The 27,482-nt window shown below is 45.3% G+C and overlaps 1 protein-coding gene across 1 annotated transcript in view; it reads left to right on the top strand.

The window, feature by feature from the left end:
- The first annotated feature begins 1,208 nt into the window (after positions 1 to 1,208).
- LOC145361460 (serine/threonine-protein phosphatase 2A 55 kDa regulatory subunit B alpha isoform) overlaps positions 1,209 to 27,482 on the top strand; it is a 93,434-nt gene continuing 67,160 nt past the window's right edge. The window contains exons 1-2 of the mRNA XM_080217286.1: positions 1,209 to 1,412; positions 1,833 to 1,910. Coding sequence (XP_080073412.1) covers positions 1,406 to 1,412; positions 1,833 to 1,910 — 85 coding nt within the window. The 5' untranslated portion in view covers positions 1,209 to 1,405. The remainder of the gene's footprint in view (positions 1,413 to 1,832; positions 1,911 to 27,482) is intronic.

The following is a 27,482-nucleotide window of genomic DNA, read 5'->3' as shown; positions in this document are numbered from 1 at the left end:
TGTGCTGCTGCTGTCAGTCTGTGTGTGGACACGGTGACTGTGCTGCTGCTGTCAGTCTGTGTGTGGATACGGTGACTGTGCTGCTGCTGTCAGTCTGTGTGTGGACACGGTGACTGTGCTGCTGCTGTCAGTCTGTGTGTGGATACGGTGACTGTGCTGCTGCTGTCAGTCTGTGTGTGGATACAGTGACTGTGCTGCTGCTGTCAGTCTGTGTGTGGATACGGTGACTGTGCTGCTGCTGTCAGTCTGTGTGTGGATACAGTGACTGTGCTGCTGTCAGTCTGTGTGTGGATACAGTGACTGTGCTGCTGCTGTCAGTCTGTGTGTGGACACGGTGACTGTGCTGCTGCTGTCAGTCTGTGTGTGGACACGGTGACTGTGCTGCTGCTGTCAGTCTGTGTGTGGACACGGTGACTGTGCTGCTGCTGTCAGTCTGTGTGTGGACACGGTGACTGTGCTGCTGCTGTCAGTCTGTGTGTGGACATGGTGACTGTGCTGCTGCTGTCAGTCTGTGTGTGGACACGGTGACTGTGCTGCTGCTGTCAGTCTGTGTGTGGACACGGTGACTGTGCTGCTGCTGTCAGTCTGTGTGTGGACACGGTGACTGTGCTGCTGCTGTCAGTCTGTGTGTGGATACGGTGACTGTGCTGCTGCTGTCAGTCTGTGTGTGGATACGGTGACTGTGCTGCTGCCGTCAGTCTGTGTGTGGATACAGTGACTGTGCTGCTGCCGTCAGTCTGTGTGTGGATACAGTGACTGTGCTGCTGCTGTCAGTCTGTGTGTGGATACGGTGACTGTGCTGCTGCTGTCAGTCTGTGTGTGGATACGGTGACTGTGCTGCTGCTGTCAGTCTGTGTGTGGATACAGTGACTGTGCTGCTGCTGTCAGTCTGTGTGTGGATACAGTGACTGTGCTGCTGCTGTCAGTCTGTGTGTGGATACAGTGACTGTGCTGCTGCTGTCAGTCTGTGTGTGGATACAGTGACTGTGCTGCTGCTGTCAGTCTGTGTGTGGATACGGTGACTGTGCTGCTGCTGTCAGTCTGTGTGTAGATACGGTGACTGTGCTGCTGCTGTCAGTCTGTGTGTAGATACAGTGACTGTGCTGCTGCTGTCAGTCTGTGTGTGGATACGGTGACTGTGCTGCTGCTGCCAGTCTCTGCCCGTGGCCCCGCCCCCCTGCTCCCTCCCCCTCCCTCCCCGGGCGGTGACGTCATCGGAAGATGGCCGGGGCGGGCGCGCCGCCATTTTGAGGCTGGGAGAGCGGGCAGGGCCCGGCAGCGCTTCCCAAACACAATCCGCCGCCATCCTCCAGCCAGCGCGGCCCGGCCTGTCCGCCTGCAGCCTCCGACACATCCTTGGGCACTGCGCTAACGCCTGCTACTTCCATTTCCAGCCGCTACCGCCATGGCAGGTGAGAATTGAAGCAGGAGGGTGGATAAAAAAGGGAGGTGAGCGGGAGTGAAGGCTCCCCCTCGCTTCCCCATCAGTCCCTTTGGATTTGTTTTGAAATATAAAGCGTATTCCTCCTCTCCATCAAGGCCTGGCCACTTGGATGCTAAACTTATTCCTCCACACAGTGGAGGGAAAGGGCTGAGAAGCAGCTTGGGAGGGACCAAAGCCTTCAACAGTGCATAGAATCATTTACAATTCCTGGAGTTCAGTCTGTTGAATTATTTTTTACATTAATCTGAGCCAGTCTGAGGCTGGAAAGGGCTTTCAGTGTCTTCCCAGCTACAACCAGCACCCCCTCCCCACATCCTCTCATGGAAGTGTAGTTTTATTTTTTGAAATATTTACTGCATATTAATGTTTTCCCTCTCCATTCATTCAGGAGTTGGAAGTGGTGGCAATGACATTCAGTGGTGTTTCTCTCAGGTGAAAGGGGCGATAGACGATGATGTTGCAGAAGGTAAAAAAAAACTATATTTCCTTTCTTTGCCCTCCTGCCCCCAGATCCCTGGCTTCCATTGCTTTCTGCACTGGTGTTTCATGATTGAAGAGACTTGTTGTAGTTTTCTTGGTGGATTTCTCTGTCTGCAATTCCCAAATCTTGATGATTCCAAGTGAGGTTCAACAGACGCACCAAATGAATTACTTGGAAATGAATCTAAATGCACCCAGAAATGTGTTTTTTTTTAATATGCATGAGGAAGGCTGGATGTGTTGGTTGAGGTCGGGAGGAAGTACATTATTCAACAGCTAAATATGAATCACATTTATGTTGTTTGCATTAAGTATAGCTGAGGGATATAAATTCATCATAAATATCAATTTTTGAATGGTTTGTGATTTGTACTTAGCAGTTGAATGATATGAAATACAGAATACAGTAGGTCTTCAACTGAAGAAGTTGAACTGAAGTGAAACATTTCTTGACTAGAATGTTTCCTGTGGTGGACCCAAGGTGTGTTTTATTTTGTGTTTGACAGTACTCCTCTCATTTTTGATTTGCACAGTTTGAGTTAATTGAAATAGTGAAATTCTGATCTGTGAAAAGCAACAGGCATTTTGCTGTTCCATAGATTTTTCTGTATGGCAAGGTAGTTTATTAAAAATAACTGAATAGTAAGTGGAGATCTTGAACTTGGGTTCTTGTGAACTGTTGCAAGGATTCAGCTGGATCTCCAAGCTGATGTAATGGATGAATAAATTGTAAATTTCAGCCTGGAGTATTGGTGATAACTACTGGACTGTATGTGGATTATTTGGTTTCTGCACGCACCAGGCGCAGTCCTTCCGATTTCAGTTGAACGTAATGATGTGTTATGGAACTGTAGTGGCTTTGAACCCTAAGATGCATCTCTATTCTGGGTTACTATTTTTCCAATTTGGGCTGTGTCAGTGGGCATTTTGTGTGATGCCAGGCTGAAGTCCTGGTGATTGCAGATATCATTTGGGCTGGTAGCAATTTAAAATGCATTGTACAGCCCGCACAGAGGCTTACGTACGTGTACGAGAAATAAGCTTGCTGATGACACTGGTTTCAGTCTGTCAGTAGGGTTTCATGTGGTGCTTGGAGTCCCTTGAAAAAGAAGAGGCTCCTGTTAATTTGATCTCTTGAACTGAGTATGAAACACTCCCAAATTCATGGATGGATGTGTTGAGGCCTCATTCTGATTCTATCTCTTCTGCAAATATACCGCAGTGTTTATTGGCCTTTGGTGTTTGAAATGATGGGCAAAGTTCAAACTTAGCATCAGTTTTGATGGAGAGCAATTTTTGCAGTGTGCTTGAGGGAAAGGTGAATGCAGGTGACATGTTTAACAATACAAAATTTCTATTCACTGTACCTGTGTTAAGCAGGAATGCATGTTTAAGTCCTGGGCTGGCGCGCAACCGGCGCAAAGTTTGACAGACTGAACCAAGTGTTCGAGTTAGTATTAGGAAAGTACTATGTACTTGGTCAAGATTTCGATGCCTGGTACAAGGCATCGTGGTTAGAGTACAGCTGTTAATTTGCATTTATTGATATGCATACACATCTGGCTTATTTATGTGCTGGGATGCCAGTGTTTTAATCTTGGGGCTGCCTGAAGGGTTCTGATAAAAGTGACCCTTTGGCCTACTTGATCATCTTTTCCTTCCAGAACACCACCCCTACAACCTGGCTATTATCCTGCTGTTTCTTAAATAGGCCATCTGTTTTGGCTGTAATTATCCATCCAAACAAACTGTTTCGCAGTTGATTATCTGTTGTAATGAAGCATCTTTTTGGTTAGCAGTGAGTGCTGCGTACACAAATGCATTATAAGAGGAAATAAACATACGGACACCAGTACCTCTCAATGCTGGGTATTATTTTAAGTCATCTCTTTACACTACTACCATTAGTGACAGGCCTGCACCTACCAGCAATTTGAGAGAACTTGCATGGAGCCTTGAAGTCTTCAAAAAGTGAAACTAGTGATGGGCAGTTCAATTAAACTGAAATACAAACAATTTGTGTGTTTAATCCTTGCACTTACTTGAAATCTTACAGTGCACAATGCCCAAAACGTGCAGGTGGAAGGAGTACCTTTGGCTTGTCTTTATGGGCCCTGCACTCTGATCTGCAAAGTGAGCTTCAATTACATTGAAGAGATTAGATTAACTGTTCCGATACAAAGACGGCAAAATGACCAGCATTGCTGGGTGTGTTTATCACCTTTGAGTACCTTGTAGGATTGTTATAATTTAACGCTTTCAGTCTGTGATTCCGCCATGTTATTTCAGAGGTGGTTTGGGACACTAAACATTGTGCTGAAATATTAGTGCTTTGTTGATTTTGTTTATTATTGTAACATATGTTGGGAAAAGTATTGTTTCGTGCTATATAGAGAAAGCATACTGTTCATAGGGTACATCAGGGAGAAGGAAAGGAGGAAGTGCAGAATGTAGTGTTAAGCTCGGGTGTCGAAAAAGATCAAATTAATACCAGGTAGGTCCATTCAAAAGACATGCAGCAGGGAAGAAGCTGTTCTTGAGTCAGTTGGTATGTGATCTCAGACTTTTGTATTTTTTTCTCAACAGAAGAAGGTGGAAGAGAGTATGTCTGTAGTTGAGTTATGCTGCATATTCTTGCATAGTTTTGCCCAGTATTTAGTTGTGATGCTACTCAGTGCTGTCTGAGTCTAAACAGTGATGTTTTTGTACCAACTCTGAACTGTTTGGTGCAACTCTAGAAACAAGGTCCAACCAGATCTGGACTGAAGCAGTGAACTTTACTGGAGTTGATAGTCTCGTCCCACATGGGGTGAAATTAAAATGCTGCCAGGCCTGGGTTATGAAGTGCTCAGGGACCTGATCACCAGGTTAACGCACGTAAACACAAGGTGAATGTTTGCAGAGCAGGAACTTGTTGCTGCTCAGTTTTTAAACCTGGAAAATGTACCTTTCCCTACCAGGTAAGACTGCGCTAATAGTTGTACAGGAGGTTGGCAGTGGGTGCTGCTTCCATTTGGTTGAAACCGAACTGTGGTTACCCATGCCCTTGCAATGATGTTAACTGTTGAAGATTGGCAATGAGTGTAACTGGAACAATGGCAATAGTTTGTGCCTGAGTTGTTAAATTTTATAACTTCACAAACATGTTAGTGATATCGACTGGGTAAATACCCTACTTGGCATGATGCTATACATTCTGATCAAGAGTTTCTGTGTTCAGTCCTTGGCCTGTGTGAATGAGCTAACTGGACTGAGCTGATGCAGATTGCCTCAGTGACCCTGGGTTCAGGAAGGGAAACGAAACTTAGGGTTCTAACTGCTGCTTGTTATTGAATGACCTGTATTGGAAAGAGTTTGCTTGTATTCTGAAAGAGAACAAGATTGAGCTTGGCTGTGAATGGGAATGGAAGGATATGGACTCCCTAAGTGTATACAGTTTTCGTTTCGGCAGGCATCGGGCTTGGTGGGCAGGAGGGCTTGTTCCTGTGCTGTACTCTGTTCTTTGTGATAGCACCTGCAGTGAAGTCATGCCTGACAACTGCTCTGAGGGCTCACGTGAAGGGAATGCTCCTTGGCAGAGGGGTAGTTCCTGGGGCATGGTATTAAAATAAAAGTCATAACTTTCAAAATGGGATATGTTTCGACAGACTGGCATTTTTAAAATAAAATGACATTGACTTTAGGATATTTTAAACTATCCCATGTCCTCCTCCATTCTGTAGTGGGGGTGTAACAGTCTCCTTTTGCTGCTGTTAATTGTATGCTGGGTTGTAGTTGGTTTCAGTATAGTTGTCCCATTATAGTTTTACTGCATTGGTAGAGTGTTACCTGCATACTTATGATGGCGTGTCCTGTGCTGGCTGTCAAAGGAATTGTTTACTCACTTGATTGCTCCCTCTTAACAATACGACATTCAAGTTTGTGCTGTACCAGAACTGCTGGCACAGAGACTTGTGACAATTACGTGATATACTGGATCATAGAGGGCTTGACCTGTTTTACTTGCATTTGAGCAAGTTTCTCTGATTTTGTGATTCAAGTTGCAGTGCTGTCTTTGATGCACTGTGTCTGTGTATCCTTATTTCCTCTGTCGTAAATCCACCATTGCCTTACTGGGATTGATCAAGCTGTTCTTCAATGCTAACCTGTTGAAGTCGTTGTGGGGAATTTTTGTGACTGAGGTTGTTTGACGCAAAGGGGATCTGCATCAATGGAATCAAGTTAGATTTATGAAGAAAATATGAAGTCAGTTGACCAACCGGTCGGTCAAAGAATTCAGTTTAAGGCATGTCTTAAAGGAAGAAAGCAAGGTGTAAAATATCCATGTCAAAGCTGAATCTTGTTGTGAAATTTGGAGATTGAAATGTGTGAAGATCGGTCTTGCCTGACTGAAACATATGTTGCGTTTAGTTGATTGCGTTAAATCGCACTCTGTAATTTTCATACTTTGCCAATTGCGGAACATGTCCAGTATCATACATTCTATCCTGGCTGGCTCCCCTTTTACTGGCGGTGACACCAGTTTGAGGGATGAGTTCTTGATATTGCACCACATTCAGTCATATTGGCTAAAATATCATCTCTACCCAACCCTGGGCACTAAATAAGCCCAATTACAACATTGCTTTGGACGTCCCAATAAATAAAGGGAATAAATATCCCAATCCCTGCCACCCCCACACTTTGTACTCCAGATGTTCTGAACAAAGATTTCCAATTTACCCTGCTATTGTGTTACATTCTGACTGTCAGTGACATGTTATAAACATATTGTTGTGTCTGGTTGTTCCAGGATAACAATCTGGTACTTGTCCCATGCACCTGTTGAATACATTTTTAACTGTCATTCTTCTACCTAGTGCATTGGTAATACTTGGAAAAAGATTCATCTTCCTCAGATGAGAGCGTGCAGTACATGATGCGACACAGACTAGAATTGTCCCAAGTTCAGTCTGTGCAGAGTTTATTATCCTTAATGTGGAGACACTGGCGTTGGACTGGGGTAAACACATTTAGAAGTCTCACAACACCATGTTGAAGTCCAACAGGTTTACTCACCTGATGAAGGGGCAGCAACCGCTCTGAAAACTAGTGGCTTTTGCTACCTGATAAACCTGTTGGACTTTAACCTGGCTTGTGAGACTTCTTACTTTATTATCCTTAGCCAGGGTCGCAGTTGGGGTGCTGCAGTTGGCCTCAAGTTTTCTGGCATAGGGAGGTATCATATCTCTGATCATGCCCCTAATTACTACCAAGCACCTTGTGTATGTGGGTTTGGTTCTGTTTTGGTTGCTGTGGGAGGAGGTTCTTCCATGGATGCCGATTTGGAAAAAGAACGCCTTTCATTGGGATTCTAAAATCCACCCTATGATGTAAACTGGGCAGGTTCCATTGGAGAAGAAGCCAAGGAAAAATAAAAACACCTGTATTTTAAATTGTGTGCGATATTAAGGGATTGAAGTTGGGCAGGGCCCACAGCTGCTTCTACTCAGTTTTGCAGTAAGAATATAGTGTCTCTCCCTGATGAGCGAATTAGAAAAAAAATTAGCTGTTGGACAAACTCATGATGCTTCACTGGGGGAAAATGTCCCAAACCAAAGGTAAATAAATAGCAAATTTGAGCTGAAGGTTTTTCTCTGCCTTTCTTTTCCTCCCTCCCTTTTTAAAATGCTTGACCCTCCCTGGGGTGTGTTTCACAGGTGCGAGTGTTTTTCTGAGTAATAATTCTTGTGAACCTCAGAAATAGAGCAGGAATTGGCCACTGTGCCCCTTAAGCCTGTTGTGCAATTCAATAAGATCATTGACTTGATTGTGGTTTTAACTCCACTGCTGCTCCTCAGGACTCGCTTGTTGACCAAAGATTTGTCTTGCTCAGCCTTGAATATATTCCACAAACCAGCCATTGCTGTTCCCCAGGGAAGGGAATTTCAAAGACTCTGAAGAAAGTTCCTCCTCATCTCTCTCCTTAAATGTGCGACTCCTTTATTTTGAAAAAGTTCCAGATTTCCTCACAAGGACCAATGCCGATTGAGCATTAACCCTGTCAAGTACCCTCAGCATTTTTTTTTGTTAGTAAGATCACCTCTGCTGCTTCTTAACTTCAGTGAGTTCCAGTTTAATCTTTTGTCTTAAGACAAGTCCTTCATCTCAGGAATTGGTTTGGTGAACGTTCTTTGAAATGCTTCAGGACAAGCCTACCCATAAGGAGGCAAAATCTATACATGGTACTCAAAGTATGGTTTCAATATGGTAGATAGTTATAACATGACATCCAAATTGTTATCCTGCACCAAACTTGCAATAAAGGCCAATTTCATTTTTGTCTTCCAAATTGCTTGCTGTATCTGCACGCTAATCTTATGTCATTCATGTACAGTGACACCTAGTCCTTTTGTACTGCAGCATTCTACGTTGTGTTTATTTAAATCTTCTCTGTTCTTCCTCCCTTTAAATGGGTCATTTTCTGGTTGTCAGGATGTGATGAGTGGTGTCCACAGGGGTCAGTGCTGCTTCTTTAAGTTTTTAATGTTTTATATAAAGGACTTGGATGAAGGAACTGAAGATGTGGTTACTAAATTTGTTGATGACACAAAGGTAGGGATGAAAATAAATTTAGGGTGTCATGGTGGTACAGTGCTTAATACTGCTGCCTCACAGCTCCAGGGACCTGGGTTCAATTTCAGACTTGGGTGGCTATATGAAGTTTACACATTGTCCCTGTGTCTGCATGGGTTTCCACTGAATGCTCTGGTTTTCTCCCACACTCTAAAGATGCATAGGTTAGATGGATTAGCCACGGGCAGTAGGGGATAGAACAGGAGAAAGAGCCTCGGTAAGACACTTTGTCAGATAGTAGGTGCATATCCAATCGGCCAAATGGCCTCTTCTGCATGGCGGGGATTGTACGATTATATAAATTCAAAATTCTTTTATATGGAACCAAAAGAAATGGGGGAGATATTAAATGGGTATTTTGTATCCATATTTACTAAGGAAACTGGCATGGAGTCTACGGAAACAAGGCAAACAAGTAGGGAGGTCATGGAACCTATACAGATTAAAGGGAAGGAGGTGCTTGCTGTCTTGAGGCAAATCAGAGTAGATAAATCCCCAAGTCCGGACAGGGTATTCCCTCGGACCTTGAAGGAGACTGGTGTTGGAAATTGCAGGGGCCCTGGCTGATATATTTAAAATGTCGGTATCCATGGGTAAGGTGCCGGATGATTGAAGGATTGTTCCGTTGTTTAAAAAAGGCTCTCCTGAAAGTAATCCAGGAAATTATAGGCCAGTAAGCTTGATGTCAGTAGTAGGTAAATTATTGGAAGGAGTACTAAGAGATCAGATCTACAAATACTTGGATAGACAGGGACTTATTAAGGAGAGTCAGCATGGCTTTGTGTGTGGTAGATCATGTTTAATCAATCAAGGAGGTTACCAGGAAACTGGATGAAGGGAAGGCAGTGATGTTGTCTACATGGACTTCAGTAAGGCCTTTGACAAGGTTAGTTTGGAAGGTTCAGTTGCTAGGTATATGTGGAGAGGTTGTCAGTTGGATTAGACATTGGCTCAATGGAAGAAGCCAGTGAGTGGTAGTGGAGGATTGCTTCTCTGAGTGGAGGCCTGTGACTAGTGGTGTGCTATAGGGATCAGTGCTGGGTCCGTTGTTGTTTGTCATCTGTATCAATGATCTGGATGATACTGTGGTAAATTGGATCAGCAGATTTGCTGATGATACAAAGATTGGAGGTGTAGTATCAGCGAGGAAGATTTTCAAAGCTTGCAGAGGGATTTGGACCAGCTAGAAAAATGGGCTGAAAAATGACAGATGGAGTTCAATGCAGACAGGTGTGAGATATTGCACTTTGGAAGGACAAATCAAGGTAGAACATACAAGGTAAATGGTAGGACACTGAAGAGTGTAGTAGGACAGAGGGATTTAGGAATGCAGATACATAATTCTCCAGAAGTGGAGTCACCAGTAGATAGGATGTAAAGAGTGCTTTTGGAACATTGGCCTTGAGAGTTGGAATGTTATGGCTAGGTTGTATAAGACATTGATGAGGCCAAATTTAGAGTATTGTGTGCAGTTTTGATCACCTAATTACAGGAAGGATATTTGTAAGGTTGAAAGAGTGCACAGAAGGTTTGCAGGGATGTTGCAGGGAATTGAGAAACTGAGTTACAGAGAAAGGTTGAATAAGTTAGGGCTTTATTCCCTGAAGCGTAGAAAAATGAGGGAAGCTTTGAAAAGAGGTGTATAAAATTACGGGTATAGATGGAATGAATGCAAGCAGGCTTTTTCCACTGAGGCTAGGGGAGAAAAAAACTAGAGGACATGGGTTAAGGGTGAAGTGGGAGAAGTTTAAAGGGAATATTGGGGGGGGCAGTTCTTCACACAGAGAGTGGTGGTAGTTTGGAATGAGCTGCCAGATGAAGTGGTGAAAGCAGGGTCACTTTTAAGGAAAACTTGGACAGGTACATGCATGAGAGGGGTGTGGAGGGATATGGTCCAGGTGCAGGTCCGTGCAACCAGGCAGAAAAATGGTTTGGCACAGCCAAGAAGGGCCAAGGGGCTGTTTCTGTGCTGTAGTGTTCTGTGGTTCTATGGAATATGACTAAGGTACAAAGGGACTTGAGTCGGCAAAATGCCTGGCAAATGGTGTATAATGTGGGCAGATGTGAAGTAGTTCATTTTAGCAGGAAGGAGCTGATTATCTAAATGGTGAGAAATTGCAGAGCACTGCAGAGGTATCTGGGTGTCCCAATTGTATGAATCACAAAAGACTAGTTGGCTCTATTTTCTCTCTCAGATGCTGTCAGATCTGCTGAGATTTTCCATTATTTTCTGTTCTGTTGCGAAAGGTTGGTATGCAGGTATGGCAAGTGATTAGGAAAGCTAACGGAATGTTTTGTTTATTGTGAGAGGACTTGATCACAGAAGTAGGCAGGTCATGCTTCAGTTGTACAGGGCATTGTTGAGCCCACATCTGGAGGATTTTGTACAGGATTGGTCTCATTATTTAAGGAAGGATTTAAAGGCACTGGAAGCAGAGAATGATTACTCGACTCATACCAGGAATGGGAGGGTTGCCTGATGAGGAAAGCTTGGAGAATTTAGAAGAAGTAAGGACAAGTTCATCGAAAGCAGTCAGATACTGATTGGATGTGGAGAGCATGTTTACTCTTGTGGGAGAATAGAACATAGAAAAACTACAGCACAAACAGGCCCACCAAACAAATCTCTACCTACTGGGCTTACCTATAACCCTCAATCTTACCAAGTCCCATGTACTCATCCAGAAGTCTCTTAAATGACCGTATTGAATCTAGAGATAAGTAGGGGGTCATGGTTTAAAAATAAGGGGTGACTCATTTATGACGGGGATGAGGAGAAATATTTTCTGAAGGCTGAGAGCCTCTGGAAATCTCTCCAAAAGGCAGTGAAAACATGGTCTTTGAATATTTTTAAGGCAGAGTTAATAGACCCTTGATTAACAAGGGAGTGAAAACTTTTGAGGGGTATGTGAGGTTGAGATTCGAATCAGATCAGCCGTAGTTTTATTGAATGGTGGAGCAGATTCAAAGGGCTGACTGACCTGCACTGCTCTTAATTCCCACATTATTGATAGGTGGGCAGCACAGGTGTTAGCACTGCTGTCTTAACAGTGCCAGAGACCCGGGTTCGATTCTCGGCTTGGGTCACTGTCTGTACGAAGTTTGCACGTTCTCTGTGTCTGCGTCGGTTTCCTCCCACATTGCAAAAGATATGCCGGTTAGGTGCGTTGATCCAAAGAGGCGCCGGAGTGTGGACTTGGTATTTGACAGTAACTTTATTGAGTGTTAATGGAAGTCTTATTTGTGACAAACTTTCAGAGGTATACCACCTTACGTTTTTCCACATTATACACCATTTGTCAGCTAGTTCGCCACTCGCTTAACATATCTACATCTTTACAAATGCTTTATATCTTCCTCATAACTACTTTCCTACCTATCTTTGTATCATCAGCAATTTAGATGGCAATTTTTTATTCATTTGTGGGATGTGGGCATCGCTGGCTGGCCAGCATTTATTGTCCATCCCTGGTTGAAAGTCAACGACATTGCTGTGGCGCTGGAGGCCAGATAAGGATGGCACGTTTCCTTCCACCAAGGACATTAGTGAAGCCGCTGGTTTTTTTTCCACAATTGACAATGGTTTCATGGTCATCAGTAGATTCTTAATACCAGTTATGTTTTGTTGAATTCAAATTTCACCATCTGCGTGGTGGGATTTGAACCTGGTCCCCAGCTGAGTTTCTGGATTAACAGTCTCGCAATAATACTACGAGGCCATCGCCTCCCCTACAGTTGGTCCATTCATCCAAGTCATTAATGTAGATCAGTTGTTGAGGCCCCAGCATTGATCTCTGTAGTATTCCACTCTTAGTTTGTGAAATTTTTATGCTACGCCTCTTCGCTTTTTGGGAATATAAGTACACTCCAACTATTGTTGCTGCATTATCCACCCTGTACGTCACATCCTCAAAGAATTCTAATAAATTTATCGCACTATATCTCTTCTGCAAAAAGATGTTGACTCTGCCTGATGATATTATGATTTTCTAAATTACCTGTTGCTACATCCTTAATAATGGATGCTCGCATTTTGTCATCAGCAGATGAAAGGCTAACTGCCTGTTGTTCCCTGCTTTGTGTCTCCCTAATTTCTTGAATTGTGGCATCACATTTATAATTTTCCACTCAGTTGGAACCTTTCTGGAATCTGCAAGATTGCACTCAGTTTATCCACTATCTGTGCAGCCACTTCCTTTTATACCGTAGGATGCAGGCCATTAGGTGCACAGCACCTAAGACCTTTAGTCCTTTGTTTCTTTGTACTTTATATCATTATTATTTCAAGTTCCTCCCTCCCTTTGCTTCCCCCACTGCACCTTGCTTTCCCACGATTCTTGGGATACATTTTGTGCCTTCTGCTGTAAAGACAGATAGAAAATACTTGCCAAAAGTCTTTTTTTCCTGGGATTGAGCAATGTGAAAGTCTGATGAGGTAGGAGTGCTAGTTTCACTAGTTGCCAACAGTGCATTTAAACTAATGACCACTGTTACATTAACAGTCAAGCAACAGAAATGCCAGGCAATGACCATCTCCAACAAGAGAAAATCTGACCATTTCCTTATGACATTGAGTGGCATGACTATGGCTGAATCTACCACCGTCAACATCCTTTAACGTCAGAATCTGAACTTAACCAGCTATTTCAATATTGTGGCTCCAAGAGCAGACCAAAGGTTGGAAATGCAGCAGAGCAACTCAGCTTCCCACTCTCTGAAGCCTGTATCTATCTACAGTCGCTGGATTCCGGGGAAGTGCCGGAAGATTGGAAAACGGCTAATGTTACGCCGTTGTTTAAGAAGGGTGCCAGGCAAAAGGCGGGGAATTATAGGCCGGTTAGTTTAACGTCTGTGGTAGGTAAAATGTTAGAATCCGTCATTAAGCAGGAAATTGCGAGGCATCTTGAAGGGAATTGCTTGATAGGGCGGACGCAACACGGTTTCATTAAAGGGAAGTCGTGTCTGACAAATTTACTGGAGTTCTATGAGGATGTGTCTAGGGCAGTGGATAGAGGAGAGCCGGTGGATGTGGTCTTTCTGGATTTTCAGAAGGCGTTTGACAAGGTACCTCACAAGAGGTTATTGCAGAAGGTCAGGGGACATGGAGTTGGGGGTAGGGTGTTAGCGTGGATAGAGGATTGGTTGTCAAATAGGAGGCAGAGAGTGGGGGTCAACGGGTGCTATTCGGATTGGCGGTTGGTGACTAGTGGGGTGCCCCAGGGGTCGGTGCTGGGGCCTCAGCTATTTACCATTTATATAGATGATCTGGAGGAGGGAACCGAGTGCAGGGTGTCGAAATTTGCTGATGACACCAAGATTGGGGGAAAGGCAAATTGTGCGGAGGGTGTGGAGAGTCTGCAGAAGGATCTAGATAGGCTGGGCGAATGGGCCAGGAAATGGCAAATGGAATTTAATGTTGGCAAGTGTGAGGTGGTCCACTTTGGTAGGAATAATGGTAGGAAGGACTATTACTTACGTGGCGAAAAACTGCAGCAGGCGACGGTGCAGAGGGACCTCGGGGTCCTTGTGCATGAGTCGCAAAAACCCAGCTTGCAGGTGCAGCAGGTGGTCAGGAAGGCGAATGGGATGCTGGCCTTCATAGCGAGGGGGATTGAATATAAAAGTAGGGAGGTCTTGCTGCAGCTGTATAGGGCATTGGTGAGGCCGCAGCTGGAGTACTGTGTGCAGTTTTGGGCGCCGCACCTGCGCAAGGATATTTTGGCCCTGGAGGGAGTGCAGAGGAGGTTTACTAGGCTGATACCGGAGTTGAGGGGATTGAGCTATGAGGAGAGGCTGAATAAACTAGGCTTGTACTCGTTAGAGTTTAGAAGAATGAGGGGAGATCTCATTGAGACGTATAAGATGATGAATGGGATGGATAGGATAGAGGTGGAGAGACTCTTTCCTATTTCTTATGTTCTTATGTACAAGGCACAATTCAAACTTGCCTGGGTGAACACAGCTCCAACAAAACATGAGACTCAACACCATCTGAGACAAAGCAGTTGCATGACTGCCACCCCACCCACCACCTCAAATGTTCATTTTCTTCAGCACCAGTGCGCAGTGGCAGCGTTGTATCGCATCAACAAGGTGTATTGCAGCAACTCATCAGTGCTCCTTAGCATCTTGCAAACCCACAACCTCTACATTGGAAGGGCAAAGGCAGCAGATGCATGGAAATACTGCCACCTGCGATTCTCCTCCAAGCCCCACACTGCCCTGATGTGGAATGATAGTGCCGTTCCTTCACTGTCAATGGGTCAAATCGTGACATTCCCCCTCAAACAGCAATGCAGGGCTTCCAACATCTAATGGACTGCAAAAGTCCGACAAGGTGGCTTACTACCCCTTCTTCTGGGCAGTTAGGAATGGGCAATAAATGTTGGGAGAGGAGGCAGGGGAATAGTAACACTAGGTTACGACTGGGGCAGCACGGTAGTACAGCTGCTTCACAGCTCCAGGGACCTGGGTTCAATTCCCAGTTTGGGTTACTGTCTCTCTGAAGTTTGCACATTCTCCTCGAGTCTGTGTGGGTTTCTTCTGGATGCTCTGGTTTCCTCCCACAGTCCAAAGATGTGCGGGTTAGGTTGATTGGCCATGCTAAAATTGCACCTTAGTGTCCTGAGATGTGTAGATTAGAGGGATTAGCAGATAAATATGTAAGGATATGGGGGTAGAGCCTGGGTGGGATTGTGGTCGGTGCAGACTCGATGGGCCAGATGGCCTCTTTCTGTACTATAGGATTTCTATGATTCTTCTAATTATGAGGTTAATGTATCTCTTGACTTTGAGGTTCTGTAATTGACTCAGGCAAACCTGGGTTGGTTTGGGGCAAGAAATGAAATTCCTTTCCCAATAACTGAACCATCATTGCTTACACTCCATTATCTGTACTGTTTGTTGTTCAGTTAATCTTGAACTTTGGATTTATGCGCACTTGTAGACTCGAGGTCAACTTCTGAATCTTCCTGAAGAAACCTACCTCATCCTGGGAAAGATAGTTCAACTGGAGTAGTGCATCTCTGGATGTGGTGTCTTGTCCTGTGAACTTGTGTCTTCCACAGTTGTGGATGATGTTGGCTCTAAATTCAGTATAAGTCAGGAAATTACGAAGGCTCGTTCTTCGCTGGGTATGGTGAGGGAATGGAAGATGATGAGTGAATTTCCTGAAGAGACTTTAACTGGCGGAAATAACCTCGATAGCTGTTGTCTCTGCTTGCGAAATACACAATGGCTTCATTGCCAAGTTTTTAACTCTTTAACATGGAGCCAAGTTTTACAGAATGGCTTGTGATTCATATGTCAGGTTATATGCCAGAAATTGGCATGTTGAAAACAATCTATAAAAGCTCAATTATAAGAGTCTCTGAGTGCTGTTGAGAGAGAGTGCTTGTTTCATAATCCTGAATTATCATGCGACACTGAAGTGAGACAAAATGTGGGCACGTTGGTGTTTGAATGTGAAACTAGCCAGATATATACACACGAGCAAATCCGCTTGGATGTTTAACGCTCAATGTCAGTCGGCTTGCACCTCAGTAATTTTCTGTGTCTCACTGCAAACACATTGCATGGCTTGGTGCATTTAAATGGTCAGTGGGAATAGTGGTTGTAGTTTGGCAAGGAATTGGCAGTTGACTGATAAAGTGGCTGTATTGTTGCTTATGGTTGTATGGAAGCAAGTGTGTTTGTTTGTGAGTGATACGGGTGGACAGAGTTCTGCACGTGAGGACACAATGGAATTGGAGTAGAGTAAAAACGCCTTGATTTCAGCGAGAACAGAAGATGATATGTTCCTGAAAATAATTGAGACACTTCAATCGACTGGATGAGGACCTCTGTGAACCCATATGCCTACGAGGATAACATCAATTAGGAAATTGTTCCAGATTCAGCCTACATGCTGTTATGAACAGCTTCTTTGGGTCACTTGTGAACTGTGGTATCACATTTTGTTAAACCATGCGGACCAGACAAGCCTCAAGTTCAAGTCCTGATCTTGGTCAACATGGCAGTTGGGAATCTGCCAATTGACTTCCTTGTCCTTGAGCTTAAAGGAAAGAAATTGGATGAACTTCTTGCCCCTGATAACTTCCAATGATAAGAGTAAGGATATCACATGTGGCAAGGATCTGATAGAGTTAAAAAGTCTTCCTATGTTAAATAACTTGCTGACACTTAGTCAAACATAGCAAGCATGCCAAGAGTTTGTTGAAAGTGCTTTGTAAATGTAAGCTGTTCAGGCTATCTATCAGATGACTACTGATGTCCTGAAATGATCAGTGGTCCGAGTAAAGGGAGAAATAGTGGAAAAAACAAAATCAGCTTCGTAGATGAGTTAAATTCTCCAGTCTAAATAAATTTTATTTGCTTATTGGCAGAATGCGATCTGATAGTGAATTTGGTGAGCCAGTTAGAATGACTTCAAATGCACCCCTCCCAATTCCCCCATCCCCTCTGCCAGCACATAGATAGTATTCGTTTAAAATTATTTCTAACCTTGCATTTGTAGCTGCAGAAAGCAACCCAAGGGAATATTTTCTTGAGTGCCATACTGAGTAAGTTGTTAGCGTCAGAAATCTATCTTAATATGACTAGGCCAACGTTTGTGTTATTCTCCTGATGCAGTTATCATTAAAGTATTTTTTCTGAGCTTGGCATGTGGGTGGTTTTGGAACTGTCTTTATTTTGTATCTGCAGTTCTCCAGATGGTACATTGCCTTCAAATGCTCTTGTCCTCCACCCCTCCTAGACTGGCTAACTCTAAGGGTCAGGAACAGGACGGGGCTGCTGAGAGAAAGGAGGGTGGGGACCGGAGGAAGGAGGGTGGGAACCAGATGCCTCAGCCTCTCAATCTGCATAACAGGTTTGAGGTTCTTGCTTCCAGTGTGGACGAGAACGAGGGCGGTGAGCTTGGTGAGCAAACTGCACACGGTACAGTGATGCAGACACAGGTCGTAGGCAAAGAGAAGGTGAAAAGGAACATAGTAGTAATTGGGGATAATGTGGTTAAGGGTATTGACACTGTCCTTTGTCACAATGACAAAGTGCACAGAAGGGTGTGTTGTCTGCCTGGTGCTCGGGTCCAGGATGTCGCAGCTGGGCTGCAGAGGAACCTGGAGTGGGAGGGTGAGAACCCGGTTGTTGTTGTACATGTGGGTGCCAACGACGTAGGCAAAGTGCGAACTGAGGATCTGGGGAGGGAGTTTGAAATGCTGGGAATGGAATTAAAAAGTAGAACCGACAAGGTGGTTATCTCCAGACTACTGCCTGAACCGAGTGCAGACGGGCGTAGGGTTGATAAGGTTAAGGAAGTGCATGGGTGGCTCAGGGATTGGTGTGGGAGGAATGGATTTGAATTTATGGGGCATTGGCATCAGTATTGGGGTAGGGGTTGGTCTGAACTGTGCTGGGACCAGAGTCCTGGCAAATCATGTAAATAGGACTGTAGTTAGGGCTTTAAACTAATTGTGTTGGGGGGGGGGGGGGCAGTGCGAGGGTAGGTGACATTACATAAGAACATAAGAAATAGGAGCAGGAGTAGGCCATCTAGCCCTTCGAGCCTGCCCTGCCATTCAATAACATCATGGCTGATCTGAAGTGGCTCAGTTCCACTTTCCCGCTTTCTCCCCATAACCCTTAATCCCCTTGCCTATCAAAAACCCATCAACCCGCGTCTTAAATATACTTAGCGAGGCAGCCTTCACCACTTCAACATGTAGAGAATTCCAGAGATTCACCACCCTTTGAGTGAAGAAGTTCCTCCTCAACTCCGTTCTAAACTACATCCCCCCCCTTATCTTGAGGCTGTGCCCTCTAGTCCTGGGAACTTCTAGTTCCCAGTGAAACACAAATGGGAGAGACCTTTAAATATGATGTCCTTTTAATTTCCTTTGAACATTTCCATCCATCAATTATAAAAGTACTGGTAATGAAGGAAATGGTTTTTACACAGCTGGTTAACATTCATCTATCCAACATCAAACACTCCATCCACTTTCCCATTGGTTGCAGGTTGACAGATGCATCAGGAAAATGAACCAGTGGTTGGAGTGAGTGGGGTGTGACAGTTCAAAGGTGGGAGGTCATGGGATGAAACCTCCAGGAATGTAACCCAATCAAAATTGGCAAACCTGCCCAATGCCATCTTCAGAGACTGAACACGGACAGTGCAATTGACAAAGAGGGTGACTGTTTTATAATATGGTGATCTCAGCAATGAACCTCACCCAATGGGAACACATATTCTGAATGGGAGAGGGTGCAGGTAAGGGGGGAGGCCAAGGATGTCCCAATAATAAAAGGAGTAGGGGGCGTGAGTATGGTTGGTGGCGTTCTGGCAAATAGGGTACAGGTGAAGGCTGGGATGAAGGCACTTTATCTGAATGCACGAAGCATTCGGAATTAAGTGGATGAGCTGGTGGCGCAGATCAGCACAAATGGATATGATCTGGTGGCCATTACAGAGACGTGGCTGCAAGGTGACAGGGACTGGGAGCTGAATGTTCAGGGGTATCAAGTGTTTAGGAAGGAGGAAAAAGGGGAGGGCGTAGCTCTGCTGATTAAGGATAGCTTCGGGGTGGTAGTAAGGGATGATATAGGAACCAAAGAGCAGAACGTGGAATCGTTGTGGGTGGAGATTAGGAACAGCAAAGGGAGGAAGACGCTGGTGAGTGTTGTTTATAGGCCCCCGAATAATGATCTGGAGGTAGGGCAGGCTGTTAACGCGCAAATAAATGTGGCGTGCAGGAATGGAACGGCGGTAATTATGGGGGAGTTCAATCTACATATTGATTGGTCGACCCATGTTGGACGCGGTGGGCTTGAGGAGGAGTTCTTGGAATGCTGCCGGGATAGTTTCCTCGAACAGTGTGCGTTGGAGCTGACGAGAGAGCGAGCTATCTTGGATCTGGTGTTATGTAATGAGGCGGGTAGAATTAGGGACCTTGTGGTGAAGGATCCTCTTGGGAAGAGTGATCATTGTATGGTGGAGTTTCCGATGCAGATGGAGGAGGAGAAAGTGGGCTCCCGGACATGTGTCCTTTGTTTGAACAGAGGGGTGTATGGTAGGATGAGAGAGGAATTGGCGAATGTTGATTGGGGGAGTGCGTTGGAAGGTCGGTCTGCTGAGGAACAGTCTGCTGAATGACATTATTGTTACTAGAGAGGTGGTGCTCGACAGACTGGAGGGACTGATTGTGGACAAGTTCCCAGGACCGGATGGAATGCATCCAAGGGTTCTGAAGGAAATGGCGGAGGTGATAGTGTATGCCTTGGTGATTATTTCCCAAATGTTGCTGGATTCCGGGGAAGTGCCGGAAGATTGGAAAACGGCTAATGTTACGCCGTTGTTTAAGAAGGGTGGCAGGCAAAAGGCGGGGAATTATAGGCCGGTTAGTTTAACGTCTGTTGTATGAAAAATGTTAGAATCCGTGATCAAGGAGGAAATAGCGAGGCATCTTGAGGAGAATTGTTTGGTAGAGCAGACGCAGCACGGTTTCGTTGAGGGGAAGTCGTGTCTGATGAATTTATTGGAGTTCTGTGAGGATGTGTCTAGGGCGGTGGATAGAGGAGAGCTGGTGGATGTGGTCTTCCTGGATTTTCAGAAGGCGTTTGACAAGGTGCCTCACAAGAGGTTATTGCAGAAGGTCAGGGGGCATGGAGTTGGGGGTAGGGTGTTAGCGTGGATAGAGGATTGGCTGTCAAATAGGAGGCAGAGAGTGGGGGTCAATGGGTGCTATTCGGATTGGCGGTTGGTGACTAGTGGAGTGCCCCAGGGATCGGTGCTGGGGCCTCAGCTATTTACCATTTATATAGATGATCTGGAGGAGGGAACCGAGTGTATGGTGTCGAAATTTGCTGATGACGCCAAGATTGGTGGAATGGCAAATTGTGCGGAGGGTGTGGAGAGTCTGCAGAAGGATCTAGATAGGCTGGGTGAATGGGTCAGGAACTGGCAAATGGAATTTAATGTTGGCAAATGTGAGGTTGTCCACTTCGGTAGGAATAATGGTAGGAAGGACTGTTACTTACGGGGTGAAAAACTGCAGCATGCGACGGTGCAGAGGGACCTCGGGGTCCTTGTGCATGAGTCACAAAAACCCAGCCTGCAGGTGCAGCAGGTGGTCAGGAAGGCGAATGGGATGCTGGCCTTCATAGCGAGGGGGATTGAATATAAAAGTAGGGAGGTCTTGCTGCAGCTGTACAGGGCACTGGTGAGGCCGCAGCTGGAGTACTGTGTGCAGTTTTGGTCGCCGCACTGACGCAAGGATATTTTGGCCTTGGAGGGAGTGCAGAGGAGGTTTACTAGGCTGATACCGGAGTTGAGGGGGTTGAGCTATGAGGAGAGGCTGAATAAACTAGGCTTGTACTCGTTAGAGTTTAGAAGAATGAGGGGAGATCTCATTGAGACGTATAAGATGATGAATGGGATGGATAGGATAGAGGTGGAGAGGCTCTTCCCGCTCAGAAAGGACAGTAGGACTAGAGGGGCACAGCCTCAGGATAAAGGGGGGGGGGGCGGTTTAGAACGGAGTTGAGGAGGAACTTCTTCACTCAAAGGGTGGTGAATCTCTGGAATTCTCTGCCCGTTGAAGTGGTGGAGGCTGCCTCGCTCAATATTTTTAAGACACGGGTTGATGGGTTTTTGGTAGGCAAGGGGATTAAGGGCTATGGGGAGAGGGCGGGATTGTGGAACTGAGCCACGACAGATCAGCCATGATGTTATTGAATGGCGGGGCAGGCTCGAAGGGCTAGATGGCCTACTCCTCCTATTTCTTATGTTCTTATGTTCCTTGCATTGATGATGCATAGTACACAGAGATTGCAGGATTTTGACTGAACAGTTATTAGCAAATGGAAGTACATGTCCACATGGGGATGGTGTGTTCGTAACTGGGAATTGATGGAGCAATAAAATGATGTGGATCCTGGAAATCTGAAATACAAAGAACAGTGCAGCACAGGAGCAGGCCCTTCGGCCCTCCAAGTCTGCACCAATCACATTGTCCTATCTAGACCAACTGTTTATATCCCTCAATTCCTGGTTTGTTCAAATAATTTGATTTATTAATATACAGTGAAAAGTATTGTTTCTTGCGCTATACAGATAAAGCATATGTTTCATAGAGAAGGAAATGAGAGAGTGCAGAATTAGTGTTACAGTCATAGCTAGGATGTAGAGAAAGATCAACTTTATGCAGGATAAGTCCATTCAAAAGTCTGACAGCAGCAGGGAAGAAGCTGTTCTTGAATCGGCTGGGACATGACATAAGAACATAAGAAATAGGAGCAGGAGTAGGCCATCTAGCCCTTCGAGCCTGCCCCGCCATTCAATAAGATCATGGCTGATCTGTCGTGGCTCAGTTCCACTTTCCCGCCCTCTCCCCATAACCCTTAATCCCCTCTCTTATCAAAAACCCATCAACCCGCTTCTTAAAAATATTTAGCGAGGCAGCCTCCACCACTTCAACGGGCAGAGAATTCCAGAGATTCACCACCCTTTGAGTGAAGAAGTTCCTCCTCAACTCCGTTCTAAACCGCCCCCCCTTTATCTTGAGGCTGTGCCCCCTAGTCCTACTGTCTTTTTTGAGCGGGAAGAGTCTCTCCACCTCTATCCTATCCATCCCATTATGACCTCAGACTGTTGTATCTTTTCCTGATGAATGAAGGTGGAAGAGAGAATGTCTGGGGTGTGTGAGGTCCTTCATGCTGGCTGCTTTGCTGAGGCAGTGGGAAGTATAGACAGTCAATGGATGGGAGGATGGATTGCGCTACATTCGTGACCTTTTGTAGTTCGTTGCGGTCCTGGACAGAGCAGGAGCCACACCAAGCTGTGATACAACAGAAAGAATGCTTTCTATGGTGCATCTGTAAAAGTTGGTGTGAGTCATAGCTGACGTGGCAAATTTTGTTCGTCTTCTGAGGAAGTAGAGGCATTGATGGGCTTTCTTAACAGTAGTGTTAGCACTGGGGGACCAGGACAAGTTGTTGGTGATCTGGACTGTTAAAAACTTGAAGCTCTGGACCCTTTCTACTTCATCCCCATTGATGTAGACAGGGGCATGTTCTCCTTTATGCTTCCTGAAGTTGATGACAATCTCCTTCGTTTTGTTGACATTGAGGAAGAGATTATTGTTGCCGCACAGATTCACTATCTCATTCCTGTGCTCTGTCTCATCTTTGTTTGAGATCCGGCCCACTACAGTGGTATCGTCAGCAAACTTGAAAATCGAATTGGAGGGGAATTTGGCCACACAGTCGTCGGTAGATAAGGAGTTTAGGGGGGCTGAGAACACAGTCTTGTGAGGCACCTGTGTTGAGGATGATCGTAGAGAAGGTGTTGTTGCCTATCCTTACTGATTGTGGTCTGTGAGTTAGGAAGTTCAGGATCTAGTCGCAGAGAGAGGTGCCGAGGCCCAGACCATGGAGTTTGGAGATGGGTTTTGTTGGGAATAATGGTGTTGAAGGCTGCGATGTAGTGACATAGGTATTCTTGTTATCGAGGTGTTCCAGTGTTGAGTGCAGGGCCAGGGAAATGGCGTCTGCTGTGGACCAGTTGCAGCGGTAGGCAAACTGTAGTGGATCCAGATAGTCCAGGAGGCTGGAATTGATTCGTGCCATGACTAGCCTTTTGAAGCTCTTCACAATGATGGATGTCAGAGCCATTGGCCGGTAGTCATTTAAGGTACGCTGCTTAGTTTTTCTTAGCAGATAGGGACCTCAGCTTGTTGTAAAGAGAGGTTGAAGATGTCTGTAAATACCTCAGCCAGCTGATCCACGCAGGATCTGAGTGCTTGGGTACCTCAACCGGGCCAGTCACTTTCAGGGGTTACATAGAACACTACAGCACAAACAGGCCCTTCAGCCCACAAGTTGTGCCGATCATATCTATATCTACCAAGCCATAGAACTATCTGTAACTTCCATTGCCATTAGATCCCATATACTCATCCAGAAGTCTTTGAAAAGACCCCAGCGAGTTTGCCTCTACCACCACCGACGGCAGCCGATTCCACTCACTCACCACCCTCTGTGAGAAAATCTTACCCCTGACATCTCCTCTGTACTTGCTTCCCAGCACCTTAAACCTGTGTCCTCTCATAGCGACCATTTCAGCCCTGGGAAATAGCCTCCGAGAATCCACCCTATCTATACCTCTCAACATCTTATACACCTCGATCAGGTCACCTGTCAACCTTCGTCTCTCCAGGGAGAAGAGACCTAGCTCCCTCAACCTATCTTCATAAGGCATGCCTCCCAATCCAGGCAACATCCTTGTAAATCTCCTCTGCACCCTCTCAATAGCTTCCACATCCTTCCTGTAGTAAGGCGACCAGAACGGCTCACAGTAGTCCAAGTGGGGTCTGACAAGGGTCCTACAAAGTTGCAGCATTACCTACCAACTCCTGAACTCAATCCCTCGATTAATTGAAGGCCAGTACACCATACGCCTTCTTGACCACGTCCTCCACCTGCGAGGCCGATTTAAGAGTCCTATGGACCTGGACCCCAAGATCCTTCTGCTCTTCAACCCAGCTAAGACTCCTACCCTTGATATTGTACTCCTGCATCCCGTTGGTCCTGCCAAAATGGATCACTACACATTTATCCGCGCTGAAGTCCATCTGCCACTTCTCCGCCCAGTCTTGCAGCCTATCTATGTCACACTGCAATTTCTGACATCCCTCCAGACTACCCACAACACCACCAACCTTCGTATCGTCGGCAAACTTACTAACCCATCCCTCCACTTCCTCATCCAGGTCATTTATGAAAATGACAAACAGCAAGGGTCCTAGAACAGATCCTGGGGCACTCCACTGGTGACTGACCTCCATGTAGAAAAAGACCCATCCACAACCACTCTTTGCCTTCTGCAGGGAAGCCAGTCCTGGATCCATAAGGCCAAAGCCCCTTGGATCCAATGCCCTCTCATCTTCTCAAGAAGTCTTGCACGGGGCACCTTATCAAACGCCTTGTTGAAGTCCATGTAAACTACGTCCATCAGTCTTCCTTTGTCAATGTGTTCAGTCACATTTTCAAAGAACTCAACTAGGGTCGTAAGGCACGACCTGCCCTTGACAAAGCCGTACTGACTATTTCTGATCATTCCAAACTTCTCTAAATGCTCATAAATCTTGTCCCTCAGAACCTTCTCCGTCAACTTACCAACCACTGAGGTCAGACTCACCGGTCGGTAATTCCCCAGGCTACCCCTGTTCCCTTTCTTGAAAATAGGAACCACGTCCGCAATCCTCCGGAACCTCTCCCGTCTCCATTGATGACGCAAAGATCATCGCCAGGGGCTCTTCAATCACTTCCCTCACTTCCCACAGTAACCTGGGGTACATCCCATCTGGTCCCGGCGACTGATCTATCTTGATAGAATTTAAAAGTTCCAACACATCCTCTTTCTTAATATCCACATCTCAATCTTTTCAGTCTGCTGCAACCCTGCAGTACAACCTCCCAGATCACTTTCCACCATGAATACCGAGGCAAAGTACTCATTCAGCACCTCTGCCATTTCTTCCGGTTCCACACAGACTTTTCCCTCCTCACCTTTTATAGGTCTTATCCTTTCTCTTCTCATCCTTTTACTCTTCACGTAATTGTAGAAGGCCTTGGGATTCTCCTTAATCTTACCCGCCAAGGCCTTCTCATGTCCCCTTCTGGCTCTCCTAATTTCCTTTTTAAGCTCCTTTCTACAAGCCTTATACTCCTCTAGATCCTTAACATCTCTTAGCTCTCTGAACCTTTTATACGCCTTTCTTTTCTTCTTGACCAGGTTCACCACAACCTTCGTGCACCACGGCTCCCGCGACCTACCAAAACCTCCTTGTCTCATCGGAACATTGTGCAGAGCTCCAGTCAAACACTCCTTGAAAATCCGCCACTTCCTTCAGTACTTTTCCCTAAGAACACCTCCTTCCAGTTTACTCGTCCAGTTGTCTGCCTGATGTCATCATATTTCCCCTTACTCCAGACAAACACCTTCCTAGCCGGCCTGATCCTATCTCTTTCCAATGCTATCGTGAAGGAGATAGAATTATGATCTCCATCCCCGAGATGCTCTCCCACCGAGAGATCCGACACCTGTCCTGGTTCATTAGCCAGCACCAGGTCAAGGACAGCCTCTCCTCTCGTAGGCTTATCCACGTGCTGTGTCAGGAAACCCTCCTGAATGCACCTAACAAACTCCTCCCCATCCAAACCCCTTACCCTCAGGACATTCCAGTCGATGTTTGGGAAATTGAAGTCTCCCATCACGACAACTCTGTTATTACTACATCTCTCTAGGATCTGTTTCCCTATCAGCACCTTAACTTCCCTGTCACTATTGGGCGGCCTATAGAGAACACCCAGCAAAGTTATCGACCCTTTGCTGTTCCTAATTTCCGCCCTCAGAGACTCCGTAGACAGTTCCTCCATGGCATCCACCTTCTCTGCAGCCATGACACTGATTAACAGTGCCACTCCGTCTGTTTTCTCGAAGGGTTGACCTTCGAGAAAACTGCTCTGACGTGCGATGGTGACCCCAATTACAGGTTCATCCAAGGTGGAAGGCATGCTCACGCTGACCTCTTGCTCAAAACGGGTGTAGAATGCATTGAGCTCATCAGGAAGGGGTTTGTTGGAGCTGGCAAAATGTCAATCAAGATAAGTCTTAAATGTGACTAATGTAACTGCCTCAATCACCTCACTTGGCAGTGCATTCCAGGTCCCCACCACCCTCTGTGCAAAAAAAAAACTTCCCCGCACATCTCCAATGAATCTTTCCTCCCTTCTCTTGAAATTGTGCCCGCTTATAATTGTTATTTCTGTCCTGGGGAAAAAGCTTCCTATTGTTCACCCAATCTGTACCTCTCATAACATTATAAAAACTTGTATCAGGTCGCCCCTCAAACTGAACAGTGCTGGAAATAATAATGTCAAGCAGGATGTGTGGACAGGAACAATTAACATTGCAGATCACTCACCTTTCATCAGGACCTGATAATTTTGACTCCATAGATGGTGTATGACCTGCTGAGAATTTCCACCATTTTTGTTATTTTTAGAAAATAAAGTTCATAGTCACAAATAAGGCTTACATTAACACTGCAGTGAAGTTACTGTGAAATTATGGTGTTCCCATGATCTTGTGACTTTCCTTCCTCGGTGATAGAAAGTATGGTCCATGAAGTTAAAGGTAAGTTTTATGAATTGAGCTTGTACTTGGTGATCTGAGTGCCCCAGAAATGTGTGTTAAATCTAGAAGCAGGGGCACAGATCTCGCTGGCTGTTTAGCACAGATTTGGATGCCAGAGAGTTTTTGCTGTGCTTTTTATGTGACCTGTGAGAAAGATGCTGCATTTACTACTTTGGGCAGGTTAGCTTTGCTAATTCCTCCTCTTAACTGATTAATTAAGTTTGCATTTTATGAATAGTGATTTGAATGAGATGAAGAACATTGGTTGCCTTGCCTTTGTTTTTGAGTATGCAATTTATATACATCAATACTGAGCAGGAATTTTCTTGGTAGTTTTTGCGCATTAAGTGTTCAGGAAATGCAAAAGTATTTCAGAAACAATTGTTATCATTGGGTGTGACCATGTTAGATTTTTTTGTTTGAAGTAGAAATACCTCAACTCTGAGCACCACAGATGGGAGAAAATGGTTTGCTGAGGAAACTCCTGTATTTATAGCTAAGGTTAGCCAGAATCTATCTCAAGTGGCATGACATTAACTCAGTGACATATTCAGCATGTATTCATCTGGATGAATACAGTGAATAATTCCTACGCATTTGTGAATTAGGAACATTTGTGCTTTGAAAGAGAGAGTTGGGGTAAACAACAAAAGCTGTCTCTCCTGACACAGTCAGGTAGTCGTAAAAAGGAAGACCAAATCATTGCGTTAATATTGCATTCTGTTGGAGAATCTGCATTTGATCAGA

The sequence above is a fragment of the Carcharhinus amblyrhynchos genome, chromosome 34, assembly GCF_965287045.1.
Source record: "Carcharhinus amblyrhynchos chromosome 34, sCarAmb.v2.hapA, whole genome shotgun sequence".
NCBI classification, from domain to species: Eukaryota; Metazoa; Chordata; class Chondrichthyes; order Carcharhiniformes; family Carcharhinidae; genus Carcharhinus; species Carcharhinus amblyrhynchos.
Note: the sequence above shows the minus strand (reverse complement) of the source record. Positions and strands in the feature narration are given on the sequence as shown.